The following is an 18,933-nucleotide window of genomic DNA, read 5'->3' on the forward strand; positions in this document are numbered from 1 at the left end:
AAAGGACTGTAATTCTCTCTGTCTAACTCACACACACACACACACACACACACACACTTTTTAGAGGTGCCTCCTGAAAACGACTGCCTCATTTGTCTTGTAGGTTAAAGAACGACCTGATGTGGGAGTCTATATCAAAGATCTTTCAGCTTATGTTGTAAACAATGCAGATGACATGGACAGAATTATGACACTGGGCCATAAAAACCGTGAGTTGCCTTGCCCCATCTAGGTGTTTCACACTGTTAATGGGTTGTCCCCACCTCCATTTTGTGTGGTCCACTGACTATGAGGGATTGAGGAAAGCTGCCCAGAGTACTCATGGTGATTGGGTGTCACTTGCGATGTAGCCAATTTTGCACATATGGTTCTGCATTTGTTTGGAACATTTAAAGAAATGATCAAATTTAGATTCAATTATTGAAGCTTGTCTAAATCATTTATTTGTATCATATCCTTCCTTCAAGGAGCTCAGAATGATATATGTGCAGTTGTCCCATTCTTATCTTTGTAATAACAACCCTGTGAGAAAGCTTAGGCTGAGGTATGCTGATTTGCCCAGAGCTACCCAGTGAGCTTCATGGCTATGGAAGGATGTGAACTTAGTCTCCTTGGTTCGAATCCAGTGCTCTTTGGCTACACCACACCGGCTGTTTAGCTGGTCTTTATGAAAAGACAGGGAAATGTCTACCAAGGGTGAAATCCAGCATCACATGAGTGGACTTATGCTCACACATTGGGACTTGCCCCATGCCCCTCCAGATCTGCTCTGAAGGGTCCCCTGATACTCCAGAACAAATGTTGAGGGCTCCAGTAGGGAGAAATAATCCCTCCTTCCTGTTCTACTGACAGAAGCTGCTCCATAATTGGGGAGGGGTTAATTGGGGAAAGGTAGTCATGACTGAGGAAGGTAATGGCAACCCCCCCCCTGCTACAGTCTGCCATGAAAACGCCAGCGCAAGCGGCATCCCTCTAGGGGTCAGTAATGACCAAGTGCTTGCACAGGAGGAACCTTTCCTTTCCTAATTGGATATCTCCCTAATATACAAAAATATTTATCAGTTTCACTTGTCCATTCAGCTAGTGTGTATTTGCTGCATATGGTAGGTTGTGAACCAAATGAAAGATATCTAAGCTGCAGAATACCAATTAAAGTTAACTCCTATTCATGATAGTTCCGCTTGACTTATTTTTTGTCTTCATTTCCTATGTAAATAAACCAAACTGGAGGCAACTTGAGTGTATGGATTCTTGCTACCCAAGTCCTTAAAAAAGAATTGGCACCCATGGTGAGATCTAAATCAGTTTCTGGCCTTTTGAATGAATATGTGTGAAACTGAATTTACAAAACGCAAATTTAGTGCATTGGAAAATAATTTCGCAGTTCGCCCTTGGCAGTGTTTTCTTGTAACAGCACGTGTGCTATGATAAACTGGAGTATTTTATATGAGCATTAGTTTTTAGTAATAAAGAAATGCCCATGATTATGCATAACTTTGATAAATAAGGGCTAAGAGCATCACATGAGTCTTTGGTATAGTAAGAAGTGAAACTATAACCTGTGCAAAGTGAAGCAGTTGCTCTGGTAGCTATTAAATGGAGTTAATGCAGGATCATTGTTATTCAGCCTTTAACTTGACTTCTCTGGGTTAACAGGCTCTGTTGGTGCCACTAATATGAATGAACACAGCTCCCGCTCCCATGCGATCTTCACAATCACAATTGAGTGCAGTGAGAAGGGTGTCGATGGGAATATACATGTGCGCATGGGCAAGCTGCACCTAGTAGATCTTGCGGTAAGTTGTTACACGTATTTCTAATGCAGCCATCTTGAGCGTGCCTAGCGCTAGAGTTGAGACACCATCACAGGCACTGTAGGGGACATGTCATGGAGAGCAATCCCATGCGGGGTTCCTTGAACGTAAATGCCACTGTGATCAGCAGAGTTTCCTCTCAGGTAAGTGTGCATAGGATTGCAGCCTCTGAGCATAAAGATAAGATTGATACAACGTAGACAAGTTCGCCCAAGCCTAGCTGCTGGTAATAAGGACTTGGCCTCTGAGCAAAGTACTAAAAAGTGCAAATGCAGTGGGGCCCCTTGCCCCAAGAGCCTCATATTTTCAAGGCCTAAACCAGAACATGACTCTGGTGCCCTCCAAATATTTTGGACTGCAGCTTTCATCTGCCCCAGCCAGCGCTGCCAGTGGTCAGGACTGCCATGGGCTGTAGTCAAAAACATCTAAAGAGCACCAGGTTGGGGAAGGCTGCATTACATCACTATTAAATGTTTTCTCACAGATATTCAAATTGCCCAGGACAAGGTTCTCTGTACTTTCCCTTCAGGAAAACAGTCCATAGCTTATTGAAAAATAGAACTCCCATGCACTGGCTGGGATATTTCTTTCTACCCATATATAAAACCCTGCATCACTTCTTTGAGCTCATGAGATTGAAAAACAGAGCCTCGAGTTTAATTTGCTTTCTTGCTTGTGAGCCTTTTAGAATACACTGCAGTCGTGATTAGCTCATCTGTCTCTGCAACACGGAGGGCTAGAAACATTTATTTATTTTATTAAATAAAAATAGTTCCACGGTTCTCTTTTCTTGAAGTGGCCTTGTAATTGTTTTTGCTTCTTTCCTTGTGTTCAGGACTGGTCCAAGTACATGCAAGCAAGCCAAGCACTGCTTTTTAGGGATGCCATTGAAATAACATATGATCTTAGAGGAATGCCCCAGGAATGCAGGTCATGCATCTAGTATATTCTTCTTGCTTACCCAACTTATTCAAACAGGCAGTCATCTTGCTTCCTTTTCCAGTTGCTTTGCGGTGTACCCTGCTCTGTGCTCTTGTTTGTAGAAATTGCTTTCACCTGAATGTTTTATCCTAAATTTCTCCCCATCTCTCTTTCTCTTTTTTCAAGGGATCAGAAAGGCAAGCAAAAACTGGAGCCACTGGGCAACGACTCAAGGAAGCCACAAAAATTAATCTCTCTCTGTCTACCCTTGGGAATGTCATTTCTGCACTGGTGGATGGAAAGAGCACTCATGTGCCGTACCGTAACTCCAAGCTGACTCGACTGCTGCAAGATTCTCTTGGGGGCAACTCCAAGACTATGATGGTAATAATGGGAGATTTAGTGGTGGTCTAGTGGGTCTAGGTAACAAAATTACTTGTTGTAATAGCTGCAGTGTGATGATGATATTATCCTTATTCCATGCTTCCACATCTGGAGATCAGGACTGCTTACACAGTATTCACACACACACACACACACACACACACACACATATTTTGTTTTCAGAACAACCCTGCAAGGTAGGTTAGGCTGACTGGTAGTAGCTAGCCCAAGGTCACCCACTGAAGCTACATAGGTGAACAGGGATTTGAGTCAGACGCAACACCACACTGGCCATTGATGGATATTTTTTTGAATAGATTAGTTTCAGCATGTGGTGGCGAAATATATAAAATTTTAGCTTTCCATCTTTTGTAAGGGATCATACTTACTTAAAGCGTGATGCAGGAAATCCCTACAATAAAAGAACCATGTAAGCTGTATGTGTTTGCACATTATACAAAAGTTCCCTTTAGAAATGAGTAGGGAAGTAGTGAAATACGACACTAACCACATAGATAACTTCATATGGAGCCTTCTTTGCATATTAAATGCAGACTGGGGTACCCCTATATAAGTACAGATCAAGCCTTAGGAATTTGAAGGTCTATAGGGCAACCCCATGTTCAGTTCTGTAGACCACACAAAATTGTTGTTACCTTTAGGATACAGCTAGAACTAGTGTTATCCTAAATATGACCACAGAGTTGTGTAATCTTGGAACTGAGCATGGGGCTGCCCTAGAAACCTTGTTTTGCATTGAATTGCAGTTTTCCTGTTTTCTTGTTCCTATAAACTCTTGTCTATGTTTTTCTTCTGTCTTAGTGTGCAAACATTGGCCCAGCAGACTACAATTATGATGAGACTATCAGCACTTTACGATATGCCAACCGTGCCAAGAACATCAAGAATAAGGCTAGAATTAATGAAGATCCAAAGGATGCCTTGCTTCGCCAGTTTCAAAAAGAAATAGAAGAGCTTAAGAAAAAGTTGGAGGAAGGTAACCCACTGACTCTTTCTTAGCAGTACTTTTGCTATAGAAATTACAATCACGTAGTGGAAAGAGCTTTACGGGCCCCAAATACATTCAGTGCTGTCTATAGACAGATAAATTCTGGCTGATGATGATTATCATCATCATCCTGTCCTAGCTGCAAGAGCTGAGGATAGTGTATAAGGTGTTTCCCTGCTTTATCTTCCCAACAGTTTTGTGAGGTAGGTTAGGCTGAGAGATTGTGACTCACCCAAGGTCATCCATCAAGCTTTGTGGTTGAGCGGACAGATGGATCTGGGTCTTCCCTATTTGTAAGTCCAGCACTTTAGCCACTATAACACACTTGCTCTCAACTTCAAATTAAAGCTTAACTTCTTTCAGTAAAATATTCCATCTGCCCACTAGATGGTACTTGGAGCCAATCCTGGGTTGTGAATGTCACCGCTTCTTCTTCACTTAGTTTAAGCTTGTTTGCAATTAATGTAAAGCAAAGAATCCAAATAATTGGATTTAATGTACATCTGGCCCCTTGGGGGCTGCTTCCAGCTGCTAAGACTTTCCTGCTGATCTACTTGGCAAAGTTGGTCAGGTTGTTTTTCAGTTCCATTTGCTATGACGGATGGGAAAAGATATGAAACATGAGATTTAAAGCATGAGATTTAAATTAAAGTCTATACCAGCACAATCCTATTCATGTCTACTCAGAAGTAAGACCCACTGAGTTCAGTAGGCCTTGCTCCCAGGACAGTGGGTATAGGATTGCACCCTAAGCCCCTTCCTGACAAAATACAGTTCTGTAGGTGAGCATTCACTGCAAAAAGTGTTTTTCTTTGGTAAATCTATAAGTAAATGCACTGATCCTGTAGGCGAAGAGATCTCTGGCTCCGAGACCAGTGGCTCCGAAGATGACGATGATGATGATGGGGAGATTGGCGAAGATGGGGAAAAGCGAAAGAAACGGAGGGGTAAGGTGCTGAGAAAGTCGCCATGTTTTCCTCTTTACGATTACTGTCAGAGTGCCTGTACAATTATCCTGTCTTTTTTAGAGACAGACCCTCTTGACATGTTTTGGTTTAAAATGTCTTGCTACACTTAAAGGCAGTGGGAAGGGGGGTGGAAATTGCTTTTCTTTGTGGTAGTTGACTAGAGTAGAGTGGCTGCCAAATGACAGCAGTTCATGATAGTTCAAGGGTTCTTGGTGTAGTGTGTGTGTGGTGGTGGGGAATGTTAAGAGGCTATATTGGACTAGCCCTACACCTTCCCTGTTAATTAGCTCTACGAACTGAATTAAATACTGTCTAAACCAGCAGTGGGGAACTTGTGGACATTCAGATGGTGTTGGACTACAACTGTCATCATCCCTGTCCATTGATGACATGCTGGCTGGAGCTGTTGGGAGGTGCAGTCCAACAACATCTAGAACAGGGGAGGGAAGAAAGTAGATTGGGATCCACTAATAGATCTCTTGGTGACTTGGAGTAGACAGCCAAGTGTTCCTGACTCCCAATTGTTTCAATAGCAACAACAAAAAGGCTCCCCCCCCCCCAACTAGGCTGCTGAAATGAAAAAAACTTGTTGGGGGGGGTGTGGGGAGAACAAGGACGATTTTTTTATATGAAAGGACTGTGAGTTCAGTTTTGATCCTGAAAGCAAATTCTTGGTCTAAGCCAGGTGTTCAGAGGTGCCTTGTTCCTTAATTGTCCTTGGTGTATGTCTGCCTGAGCCACTATTTTCCACCTGACTCCAGTTCATGGACCTTGAGGTTCTAGTAACAAACTACATTAAGTACATCCTAGAAGCCTGAGGTCTGACCATCCCTGATCCAGCGGACCACAGGTCTCCCCACCAATCCGTAATATAAACTCATCTCAGTTAAGGGTTGTGTTATCTTTCCATGTTTTTACCTAGGTGGTTGTTTTCTCACCTCAATATTTTGGCCTACTTAGTACAGACTTCTGCACTTTAGGATATACACCCCAGTCCTAAAAAATACAACAGGAAATCAAGCTCCACTGGAATCAGTAGGGTGCGTTTCAGCAAATGTGTGTTTGGACTTGGGTGTTTGTTCCTAGATTTTGATGGTGTCATTGGAGAGACCTTGCTGAACATATGTGACATTCTGTCATGGTTCGCAAGGGCAGATTTGCTGTGTCTTCTGCTATTTTGCTTTTGGGTGGCAGGTCTTCTACAGTTTGCTTCTAAAAGTAGATGGTGTCCTTGGTGCTACAAGAGGCTTCTTTAAAGAAAAAGTCTGCAAGACTTCAAGCCAGCCATTGATTTTTGTTTCATTTGATTTTCTTTTTTTTACTTGCTTGATCAAAGGTAAAAAGTACATATGGGAATATCACTTTAGTCCCATTTAACTGCACGTTAGCCTTAAATTAGTCTACAAAATGCATCAAGTCACGGTGATAACTTGGGATGGAATTTAAGTATTTTCAAACTATATAATGTAAAGACATGCTATGAGGACATGGTTTCTTTACTACTTGAATGTTAAAATAATGACTTTGTATGTGATTTGAATAGGTGAACTATTTCAGGTTTATTATGATATTTTCCCCATTGATGGATAATATCTATAGGCTCTGTGTGGAGCAATCAGGACAGAGCAGGCCCTGAGCCTCATGTACTTCCTCATTGTTGTCCCGTGCCACCCAGCACTGCATATAGAAGGTCCAAACAGGGAGATCTTGGCACTTATTTGAACATAGATTCAACTGGATGTTGGACTTACCTGAGAACAGACTTGCCATATTTTGAGTAAGGGAAATCCTGTGGCTATCTGAATGCAGCGTCTGTTGGACTAGATGTTGTCATTTAGGTGCACTGTGGTAGTACATGAGCCTGAGGATTTCTGATCGCATCATGCATTGTGTGTGGGCTGGCAGTGGAGATTGTCCAAATGAGCCCTGTGTTACATCTGTTTAAATCATGGCAACCACTGTGGGACTCCACCCTTTCCGTATGAAGAATTGACAGCTGTCTGCTCTATTAAGACTTTTTGAGTGGGTTCTGTTTAGATTGAAATAGAGCCCGCTCAAAATTGTGTGTAACTGGTGTTGGTCTAGAGGTCTGGAAAGATGGCCTTGGCTTTTCCAAGTGGGTGATCTGACCAGTCCTCTGTGCCCTCCTTCTGGGACAAGTGGGCAAATTTCAAGAAACCTGATAATTGCCTTGATCACAGTCAAGAGGAGCAGGCTCTCTCTCTCTGTGTCTCCAGTGTTATTCCTCTTTCAGAGCAGTGTAGCGTGTTTGTTGGAAGATCTCAGAGCCTGTTCAAAAATACTCAGGGGAAGAGGAGCTCTTATTAGATAGTTATTATCAACTACAAAGGGAAACAGAGGGGGGGAGGGGGGAGAGAAACTAACAGCTTTATTGTCTCAGAAACTAGCTCAGATGACAGCAACTGATGTAGTCACCCAAGTAAGAGACATTTTTGGGAGGGAAACTACTCCCCCACCCACCCAAGTTGGCACAGTAACAGCCACTTGGAGTCTAGTTCCTCAAGAAATATCTTGGATGCCCACTTATTATCTGCTCCTACTAGTCAAATGCTAGGGCTTTTTTCAGGAATGAAGCAGCTCTACAATAAACAAAATTGCTGTTTGAACCCTATTAACAGCATAGCAGATATCTGAGATTGCCCCCCCCCCCCCCACAGCGCAATTCAGTGGTTTTCTGATCGGGCCTGACGTAATAGAGGAATGCAAAATAGAAACAGTAAAGATTATCATGATGGATTTTTGCTTTCATGCAAGAATTCAGGTGACACTAGTTTGCTTCTAAATGTCAACATTTTCAGTACTGGATACGTTCCTTTGGCCTGCTGAGTTTTTAGTTGATCCTTTGCTAGTCACGGTTAATAAGTGATCCAACACCAAAAGCAGTTTTATTAAATAAACTTTTAAAATAAAACACTTTGCCTGAAGAAGTGGCGAGTGGCACCTTTTTACTGAGACCAAGACAATTGTCAATTGTGCGGTTGACTTCGTTTTTCACTTAAGCTGCTACAATGATTTGGGATTGCTTGTCCAACACTCAGGGTGTGTTTATATTTATGCAGCTGTGCAGTAAAGATATGGAAATGGGATTATGCATCATTAAACTAGCCTCTCTTGAGTTTCTTGTCCTTTAGAGCTAATGCTTCGCATGTGTTTCTTGTTTCTTCTTCTTTCCTGGTTTTTCCATGGGGCCCACTTCTCTGTTTTCCAGGCAGTAGCAGCGGCAGTAGTTCAGACTCTACATGCTCTGTCATAGAAAAACCTCTGGACAAATCCTTCACTAGTGAGTGGGAGCTCTTAAGTCATCCAATGAAACTTCAGCCTTTCTATAACCTGTGCACACATTGTTTTGATGCTGCATTTTGCTCCCTGTCCCCAACATTGGTTTTGTTCAGAGTGAAATGTGGATCTCTTCCCCCACCCCACTAAGCAAAGCATGCTTTTTTCCTTTGCTGTTTCAAACTTCAGACAGAAAAAAAATCTATTTGAGGCTCACCTTTGGCTAAATAGCTCAGGAAAGCAAGAAGTCATGTTTAGTATTCATCAGGAAAATATTGTATTGGCAGGAAATAGAGTGGATTTTTAAAATATTGTTGGTGTTTTCTAATATATTAGCAGTCTACTAAATGTGAAGAATATTTCAGTAGGATGTTCACAATACATCTAGAGAAAGATGTTCTGGAAATGGAGCTAGACAAAATACGTAATTTGATCATCTTTAAGAAGACCGGCTGAAGCATTTGTGCCTAAACAATCCATGGCTTTAAACGCCTATGCTGGGCCCAAAGCTCAGCTCATTAAGGGGTGTTCCCAGTAGCTTCTGCAGGGCAGAACATATGTGTGTTGAACATATTTTTCTCAGTCTGCATGTCAGGCATTCTCTACTCTCCAGGCCTGGTTCTCCCATAACACTAACCCATGGTTTATTTAACCCATGGCTTGTTCCCCTAGCCACAATTGAGCAAACTGTGGTTTGTTTTCTCAGTCCTTGGGTCGATGGTTTCTCTCCTTTGCCCACTCCCTTCCTATATCCCAAATGCCTTTGTGGTGCTGTAGATTTGGCATGTAAAGTGGATGGAGGTTGTTGTTTTACTGCTCTTGCTTGCCACCTCTGTAGCCTGGCAAGCAACCCCATGAACAACCCACAGTTCTATGTTCACATGTAACAACAACCCATGGTTTAAACAATCCAAAGTTCACAACCCAGCAACAAACACTGGATTCTCTTTCTGGGTTGTTCGTGGTTAAACAACCATGTTTTCTTAGCACAGCCACATTCTCACATCATGATTACCCAGAATTCAACAATTACATGGGCTAGTGTTATGTGTGAACCAGGCCACAGGGCTGGTTGTGTGCATTAGACCTGCTAGGCTGTAGCATTCACCCTTGGGAACATCTATGTCTCAATGATTGCATTGTTCCTGGCAGCTGAAGAGATGGATCAAGTTCAAGAGGCCTTTATTAGGCACTTCCATTCATAGTTTGAAAGAAGTGGGTTTTTCTCTTTTTCTGTCTCTGCTTTAAATCACAATGGAATGTTCTGATTTGAGAAACACTTCACTGTTTGTGGAATAAGCTCCAGCTTGACATGAATGTGACATAGATTGGGTCTTCAAATTTCAGTAAAAATATGCTTCCCATGTGGTGACTTTTGGGGTTCTTTTTGCATGTTGCATGTTTTTACTGCATTTCTCCCTCTTCCCTTATCCTTCACCCCCTCCTTTTTGATAGCAGCAACTAAAATGTGCCACTTTACCTCTGTGGAAGCATCTGAGTTTCTAGAAACAGATCTGTTTAACGTGCTGCTCAAATTAACCTTGACATCTTATCATGATTGTGATTGGTCATATGAGATGCAGGCAGTTGACTGGCAATTGTAATCAAACACCAAGCAATCTTAACTGGACATCTATGACAATTGGCTGCGTCACATACCCAGGTTTTCTTCTAGGGTAGGAGATAATCCTCTTGGATGTTTCTTAGGGCATGGTCTTTTTGAGAGGCTTATAGCTTGAACAGCAGAATTAGCATAATATTGTTCAGAAAAACAATGTCATCGTGCAATGAGCTGAAAATAAATTGCATTCTTCAGTTTGGGATGCTTACCCTGTTTCAGTATAGAAATGGGACTGCAACGCTGACATTTAATCTTGCATTTTGGTGTTTTAATTTGCTGATTTTTCTTTTCTTGTCTGTAGATGCAGATCTCAATGAATGCTTTTACTTATGACCTTGTTTGTTTTGTAAAAAAAATCAAGCAATAATGTGTTTCTTTTTTCCCTCCCTACTCCCTTCCTCTTTGTGCGTGTGCTGCCTCTCTGCGATTTGTTTGCCTCTTCTTAAAATGCAAGATCAAGCAGGTTGGTGTGTTTGATTTGCACTCCATCTAATACCGTTTAAAGGACTTGTTTAAGGTTTTGTTCAGACTGCCTAGCCCTTTTTCTTCCCAAACCACAGTGGATCCAAGATGCACAATACTGTCTTGACAGTGTTAAGCTGATGGATTCAGTGCAGTTACAAACTGAATTGCAATGGGGTGCACTGTTAAGATAAAGATAGTGTAACATTAGCCAAATGTAGCTGTGGGAGACAGAGCAAGGGTATTCTGAGGGATTTTCCCTTACAGCAGGAACAAAACGATTGCTTGTTTTTATCTACAGACAATTTCCTTAGATGTATCTAGATAGCTTAGATGTACCGGAATGTGGTAGGGGAAAAGAGCAAAATCGGGCAAAGGTGTGATTCTTCCCCCCACCTCTATTTTCTTCCCTCTGATCTCAGTACAAAGAGATTTCTTTTGATTTTTGCAAGCTTGATTTAGCTTGATCATTTTGCTCTTTTTTTCATTCCAACATTCTAATTTACACTCTCTCTCTCTCTCTCTCTCTCTCTCGCACGCACTTTTATTCCAACATTATACATCTAATTCTTGGAGTTTTGTTTTTTTTAAAAAATGCTGACCTCTCTGGGTTATGTATGGGTGTGTGTTTTTTAAAAGCAAATTTCCAAATCTCTCTAAATTGGTTCAGTGAAATATTTTTTGTGTAATGAAGAGTGGCACTGTCCACCCAGTTGACCTTCAGAAATCAATTAATTAATTCCCTCCATTACAATTTTTCATATTTCTTTTAAAGTCACTCATGTCACTACATCAACTAGAGTTCCGCTACGTGGCTGGAGGATATCTTGGAGGGCAAAAGCTCCTGGTGTGTCTGCATTGCTAAGGGTATTGATAAGTTTTGCAGCTGCTAGCTACCCTTCAAAATGCGTGTGGTACCAAGACTAAGAGGGCCCATTAAACTGGCTCCTTCTTGACTGTGTGATGTACATCCTGGGAGCTTTGAAGTTACATTAGTGACCATGAGCTCTTTGATTCTTGTTACAAGAACTCATCTAATGTGAAGGCATATCATTCATATGATGGGGAAAATTGCATATCCATACGTTTTCAGCATGTTAACGTTCTTTAAACCTCCCCTTGATTCTCCTCAAAGTAAAGAAGAAGGTTTCTCCTGACAAGATGGTGGAGATGCAAGCCAAGATTGATGAAGAACGGAAAGCCCTTGAAACCAAGCTTGATATGGAAGAGGAAGAAAGGAACAAAGCCCGGGCAGAGCTTGAAAAGAGGGAGAAAGACCTGCTTAAAGCACAGTGAGCAGTTCTGAACTTGGAATATAACGCTTCATATTCATGACTTTTGTATAGCACTTTCAGGTGTTTCAAGTACTTAACAGGCCGTATCTACTTCTGACCCTTACAACAACTCTGCAAGGCAGCCTTTCCCAACCTGATGTCACCCAGATGTGCTGGAATGCAACTCCCATCAGTTCCAGCCAGCATGGCCATGGGCGGGGAATGATGGCAGTCCAACACATCTGGGGGACACCAGGCTGGGGAAGGCTGCTATAAGGCAAGTCAATATTATTCTCTCTCCCCCTAGCCCATATTGCAGATGGAGGAACTGAGGCTGAGGGTAAGTGGCTTGCCCCGAGGCCACCAAGTAAGTTCATGGCAGAGGCAAGATTTGAAATAGGAACTTCCTGAGCCGTCACTCAGTCTCTTGAGTACTATGTTGACAAGGCTCAGTGGTGATTAGGGCTTGCTGAGATGAGGCTTAAGATATGTACATATCTTGAATCAGACACCTGAATCAGTCCATCCCACCACATGCAAGCTTGACCCTTGCCCATCTTGGCTAATACAATCTAGCAGGGGTGGATTGTTTGGGTGGGTCCAGGGGGTGGTAAATGCTTCGCTCTGTCAGGGGTGGTTCCTGCTGCCTTGAAAGAAGCTGTAGTGTGCCCTCTCCTGAGGAAGACCTCACTGGACCCAGAGCTGTGTGAGAACTATCGCCCCATTGCTAATATCCCCTTTTTCGGTAAGGTGCTTGAGTATGTGGTAGCTGGGCAGCTTCAGACATTCTTGGAGGAAACTGATTATCTGGACCCATTTCAGTCTGGTTTCAGGCCAGGGTATGGCACTGAAATAGTCTTGGTTGCTCTGACTGATGACCTCCTCCAGGTGAAAGACAGGAAGGAGTGCTACCCTGTTGATCTTCCTGGATCTCTCAGTGGCTTTTGATACCATTGATCATGGTATCTTATTGGATCGGCTCTGCGGGATGGGGGAACTGTGCTACAGTGATTCTGCTCCTACCTGCAGGGTTGATTCCAGAGAGTGGTTTGGGGGGATTCCTGTTCTACCCCATGGCTTTAAGCTGTGGGGTGCCACAGGGTTCTATTCTATCCCCCATGCTGTTCAACATCTATATGAAGCTGTTGGGTGAGGTCATTAGGAGTTTGGGGGTGGGGTGTCACCAGTACGGTGATGATGCTCTCCTTGTCGTCGGAGCCAGCTGGGGTGGTGAAAGTGCTGGACCAGTGCCTGGAGGCTGTAATGGGCTGGATGAGGGCCAGTAAACTGAAGCTGAATTCTGACAAGACGGAAGCTCTGTGGATTGGTGGTTCCTGAGTCTGGGAATTGGGTAAGCAACCTGTCCTGGATGGGGTTGCACTCCCTCTGAAGGAGCAGGTGCGTAACTTTGGAGTACTCCTAGATCCATCCCTGTCACTGGAGCCCCAGGTGGACTCCATGGCCCGGGGTACTTGGGGCTGGCTTCGGCTGATCTGCCAGCTATGGCCTTTCCTGGACATGGATAACCTAGCCACAGGAGTGGCTAATCTTCAGATTAGACTACTGTAAGGCACTTTACGTGGGGCTGCCCTTGAAGATGATTTGGAAGCTGCAGTTAGTGCAAAATGCAACAGCTAGACTGCTGACCGGAACATCTCACAGAGATCACATCTTGAAGGAATTGCACTGGCTGCCGATACACTTCCTGTCAGAATTCAAGGTGCTAGTGATGACATTTAAAGCCCTAAGCAGCTTGGGACCTTGATATTTGAGGGAGCGCCTCCCCCTATGCATTCCTCCCTGAAGATTTAGATCTGTTGGAGGGGCCCTCCTCTGTGTCCCACCAGTGCGAGGCATATACTATGGTGGGATGTGGGAGAGGGCTTTTTGCACTGTGGCACCCTGGTTATGGAATGCCCTCCCCTTGGAGGCCTGATTGGCACAGACACTGGTTTCATTTCAGCACCAAGTTAAAACATGGCTCTTTATCAAAGCCTTTGAGGGCTGAATGCACTCCCTAAAGTAGCACACTGTTTTACAGTTTTTGATTTTAAATTGGTATTAGCTTGCTTAATGGTTTAATATGTTTTTAGCTGTGTAAATTGTTTTATGCTGTCTAAATTGATTTTATCTGTACATCGCCCTGAGATCCCAATGATATAGGGCAGGATATAAATGTTTTAAATAAATAAACAAACAAACAAACAAACATGTGAGATTTGGGAGTATTTCAGATATGCTTTGGGTCTTTGGCATATGCAAGCTTCCCACATGGGAGGCATTGAGCGCAGGGGGTGGGCAACTTGTGGCCTTCCAGATGTTATTGGACTGCACCTCCCATCATCCTTCCCCACTGGGCATGGCTAGGGCTGATTGGAATTGCAGTTCAATAACATCCGAAGGGCCACAGGTCCCATCCCCCCAATCTGTGGTAGGTATGCACACCCACAGACACACATACTTAAACATGCACTACTAGACTGACATGGTATGGCTTGCAAATCATCATGCTCACATGCCTGGTGGCAGGTCTCTGATACTTAACCACCAATTGTGGGCATGCCACTTTGTAAGTAAACTCCATACTTCGTCAGCCTGGTAGTATTCATTTTTCATATGTACCTGTTCACTCTAAATGCCCCTGTTCTGGGGATCTTTCATGCTTCAAAGAGCCCAAATGTACTTAAAATACTCCCAAACCATACCTGCGAACGCCCCATGCATGCAGTTGCATTCTTCATATTCCCATCCTGCAAATGTTCACTGCTCAAAGAAGGCCTTTTCTCATCCACCCTGCCCCACCCTGTACAGACATCCAAGCTGCACATTCCAAACATGCATTCCTTGCCTACATGTACTTTTCAGATAGGTACAGCATCCCGCGCCACAAATGTATGCTGAGATTGTTCAAATGTTAGTCGGTTACATGAAAAGTACTTGGGGATTAATACTGCCTCTGTTGTCTGAAGTTTTTTTCAGCCTCCCTAGTTTTGAAGGAAATACTGCAGGGAGCTATGAATGGAAGCAAGGCTTACAGCCTTCTGTCTTGCTCCCTTTGCAACAGTCTTGACAGCACAGGGACTTGGAACAACAAAAGAGATTTTTTAGACAGAAGGATGAAACTCTTGTTGTAAACCAGCAGCCCCTGGTGGATAGGATGAATTGCTGACAAGTAGGCCCTGTTCAGCCTGACTAGAGTTGACAGAGATTTAGGCTTAAATATTCCTACAGTAGCATCCCCCACACACACGCTATAAGCTCATAAATAGATGTAAGAAACTATTTAGGTCTTCAGGCGTGTGCTGCATGGGCCCCTCAGGTGAATTTGGGATCTGTAGCATTAGAATTCTGGCTCATAGGAACTTAAGTTCTTTCCTCTCTGTTTATCCAGACAAGAACATCAGTCTCTGCTGGAGAAGTTGTTGGCCTTGGAAAAAAAAGTGATTGTGGGAGGTGTGGATTTGCTGGCAAAAGCAGAGGAGCAGGAGAAGCTTCTAGAGGAATCTAACATGGAGCTTGAGGAACGAAGGAAAAGAGCAGAACAACTCCGTAAAGAACTTGAAGAGAAAGAGGTTCGATTAGTCTCTTTGCTATGCTGTTGATTGCTTCATTACTAAACAGCATTAATTATGCTATTCTTTATCTCTGTGTTATAGTTTATGGTCATGTCGTGTGCAGGCAAGGCGAAGCTATATTTGAAATGAGAGATGATGTCTACATGGCACTGCCTAAAAGATTAGAAACATTTCACTCGAGTATGGAACTGCATCTGCTCGGGACATGTGTTTCTATACATGTATGAAGCCTACTTGTCCATATTGAGGGAATAGACCCTTCCAGAACATGGATTTTGCTAGGTGGAATTTAGTGCAAAGAAACCTTTTCCACTTTGCAGCCCTGGCTTGATTCTGAGTCCATAGATCTGAACCCCAAATTAGCCCTTCAGTTGAGGTTGTCAATGCATCCTGTCTTGATTTGTAAGACCATGCCACATCCAGATGAGATGGCAACTTTTGAGCCAAGGCGATAGTGTGGGGACAAAAAGGAGGCAACAATTAACATAGGATCTCTAACATACACTCATTATGTGACTCCTAAAAAGAAAACAAAAACCCTTTGCTGAAAAATACCTTTTCACCAGCATGTCAGTTGGACAATTCTGATTAACCTGTTGCCTTTTTAATTATTTTAAATAGCAAGAGCGTTTGGACATTGAGGAAAAGTATACCAGCCTTCAAGAGGAAGCGCAAGGGAAGACAAAGAAACTGAAAAAAGTCTGGACAATGCTAATGGCAGCCAAGTCAGAGGTCAGTATCCTAAACAGTTTGAGCTTGATCCCATGGGAAAGGAATTGAACAGCCCTGTTTCTGAGCAATGTTGCAGGCAGATATGCACATGCAACTGACCCTTGTAAGAAGAAAAGAGGACATCACTCACATGTTGGAGTAAGAAGAAACCAGAGAAAGAAATGCTGCTGTTGGTATATGTGTGTTTTCCATATGTTCAGGATCCATATAGAACAAATGTGTGGTTGGCTACAGAAGTTCACAGGTATGCTATATCCGTTAATACTAACAGTGCACAGTTGTATTATTTCATTTCATTTCATTCCATTTCATTTATTATATTTCTATACCGCCCCATAGCCTAAGCTCTCTGGGTGGTTCACAGAAATTTAAAACCATTAAAATACATTATATAAAATATAAAAACCATTCACATGATGACATAAACAACACACACAACAATAACATATATCTAAAACAATTTAAAACAATCAGCCAGAGACAATCAAGAGTCTCATTATACCTGTCAAATACCTGAGAGAAGAGGGCAGTTTTAACTTGGCACCAAAAAGATGACAATGTTGGCACCAGGCAGGCCTCGTCAGGGAGATTTTTCCATAAATGGGGAGCCACCACTGAAAAGGCCCTCTCCCTTGTTGCCTGCCTATACAGGATCATCAATATGCAAGGTGCTTTACACAATAGTATAAGGATAAAAAAAAAATAAGGTAACAGTCCTGAGGAGCTTAAAAAGTAAACTAAAAATTCACTTTGGAGCTCTGTAGCATCAATGGCATGGAAGAGGCAACATTTCTCTGGCACATTGCATCAGCACAGAATGGTCCTGTGGTACTGTTTTAGTGGTAGTGTGGGGCCAGTATGGTATAGGCTGTCAAGATCTCAGAGAATACCTTGAACAGCCATTGTGACTTGTCTGCTAAACATTCTGCTCAGAAAATCCCTTGTATTTGACCCGTCGTGAACCCTGCTTTTAATATATTGTCAGTGCAGGATGCTACAGGTGTCCCACCTGGCCACGGTTGCTTGGATGGGTCTCAGTTTTTGCAGCCTGTGTAAAGTGTTTGGTGGGGGTGCATCTACCATGTACCTGCTTGATCCTTGCCCTTCTTGGTGCCTCGTTTCAAGAGAGAGTGGTCTAGGCACCTTGAAGGAAGTCATTGTGCACCCGCTCCTCAAAAAACCTACTCTGGACCCAGGTGACCGGTTGTACATCCAACCTTCCTGGGCAAGATGCTTGAACAGGTGGTAGCCAAGCAACTTCAGGCACTATTGGATGACTGATGTATCTAGACCCTTTTTAAAAAGGGTTCCAGCCTGGATTTGGCACTGAAACTGCTTGTGGCCACCCTGGTTAATGACCTGTGGAGGGGGCAACAGGAACTTTTGACCCTGTTTTTTCTCCTGGGTCTCTCTGTGGCTTTTACTAACATCAGCCAAGATATCCTTCTGGATCATATGTCTGGGATGGGGAGAGGGGCCAGTATTTTATGGTGGTACCTGGTGGGGAGATTCAAGAAGCCGATACTGGTGGGTGTACTTCTGTGCCATGGCATTTATGCTATGGTGCTCCACAAGGCTTTATTTTTGTATTCTGTGTTGTTCAGCATCTATATAAAAATGCTGGGTGAAGTTGTCCAGAGACTTGGAGTAAGGTGCCATCAGTTTGCTGATGACAACTCTATACCTCTCCTTTCCATTAGAAATGGCAAGACGATGGAAGTTCTGATCTGCAGCCTGGCATCTGTAATGGGCTAGATAACAAATAAGAGACTGAAGCTCAATCCAGACAAGGCAGGGGTTCTGTGAGTTGGAAGTTTGGTGGATCTGGGAGGAAGTGTTTTACCTTAAGAAACAGGTTCATAGTGTGGGGCTGCTGTTAGATCTGTCAATCGCTTTGGATGATCAGGTGGCCTCTGTGGCATGAAGCACCTTTCACCAGCTCAGGCTGGTATACCAGCTATGGACTTGCCTAGACAAAGATAGACTACTGCAGTACATTCTCTGTGAGGCTACTCTTGAAGATGGTCCAGAAACCTCAACTGGGTCAGGACACAATGGCCAGACACTTGGTTGTTCTGATTGTATATCACCCATTTTTAATTATTCACACTGTGTGTTTCCAGGCTCAATTCAAGATGCTGGTCTTAATCTTTTAAAGGCTTAAATAGACTGAAATAGATTGAAACCAGGGTATTTAAAGGACCATCTTCTCCCTTATGAACCTGTCTGGACTGTCTGGTCTGCTTCAGAGACCCGACTGTGGGTTCCCCTGCCAGGCAAGGTTAGTGGGAGGCAACTGGCCACCTTTGTTGTGGTGTCCCATTTTGGAATGCTCTTCCAAGATGGGTATAAGAGGCGTCAACACATCTTTTTTTTAGAAGTCAAGTAAAACCCTCTTTGTACTCTGATGCTTTTAGTGGCATGACTGGTTTTCTTGATATTTAATTGGCTTTTCACTGTTTTTATTAACTTTGATGGTTGGCTTACTGAATGTTCTGTTGCTGGTATATTTTCTATTGCATTGATTTTATTTCATTTTTATTTCATTTTCTTCTGGTTAAGTTTTAATATTCTGTACTTATCTCTACTGATATTGTTAATTTTTTATTATTTTTGTTATTGGCTTTGGGTATTGTTTTAATTGAAAAATGGCTAAGAAATCTTTTAATTAGATTTTGGTTGTCTTTCACCTTACTGAAATGGATTGTGTCCATGAAAATTTATGCCATAATATTTTTATTAGTCTTTACAGTGCCACAAGACTCTTTGTTCTCTTCACTTTCCAGGCAGTTTTCATTTGCTTAAAATTACTTTCCACTAAATGGTTATAATTTTCTTTATCAATCACTTAGAATGTCATTAGTCTCTGTTTGAGG

General features: G+C 42.8%; 1 protein-coding gene across 2 annotated transcripts in view; it reads left to right on the plus strand.

Moving 5' to 3' along the window:
* Window positions 1-18,933, plus strand: part of KIF3A (kinesin family member 3A) — a 38,519-nt gene that overhangs the window by 12,727 nt on the left and 6,859 nt on the right. For both annotated transcript variants that reach the window (XM_084838827.1, XM_084838828.1), the window contains 8 exons: window positions 104-209; window positions 1,657-1,796; window positions 2,922-3,119; window positions 3,942-4,116; window positions 4,977-5,075; window positions 11,612-11,768; window positions 15,142-15,322; window positions 15,947-16,057. In XM_084838827.1, the coding sequence (XP_084694953.1) occupies window positions 104-209; window positions 1,657-1,796; window positions 2,922-3,119; window positions 3,942-4,116; window positions 4,977-5,075; window positions 11,612-11,768; window positions 15,142-15,322; window positions 15,947-16,057 (1,167 nt within the window). The remainder of the gene's footprint in view (window positions 1-103; window positions 210-1,656; window positions 1,797-2,921; window positions 3,120-3,941; window positions 4,117-4,976; window positions 5,076-11,611; window positions 11,769-15,141; window positions 15,323-15,946; window positions 16,058-18,933) is intronic.

This window comes from Heloderma suspectum, chromosome 2, assembly GCF_057233095.1.
Source record: "Heloderma suspectum isolate Gila_16-S chromosome 2, 16-S_ref, whole genome shotgun sequence".
Lineage (NCBI taxonomy): Eukaryota > Metazoa > Chordata > Lepidosauria > Squamata > Helodermatidae > Heloderma > Heloderma suspectum.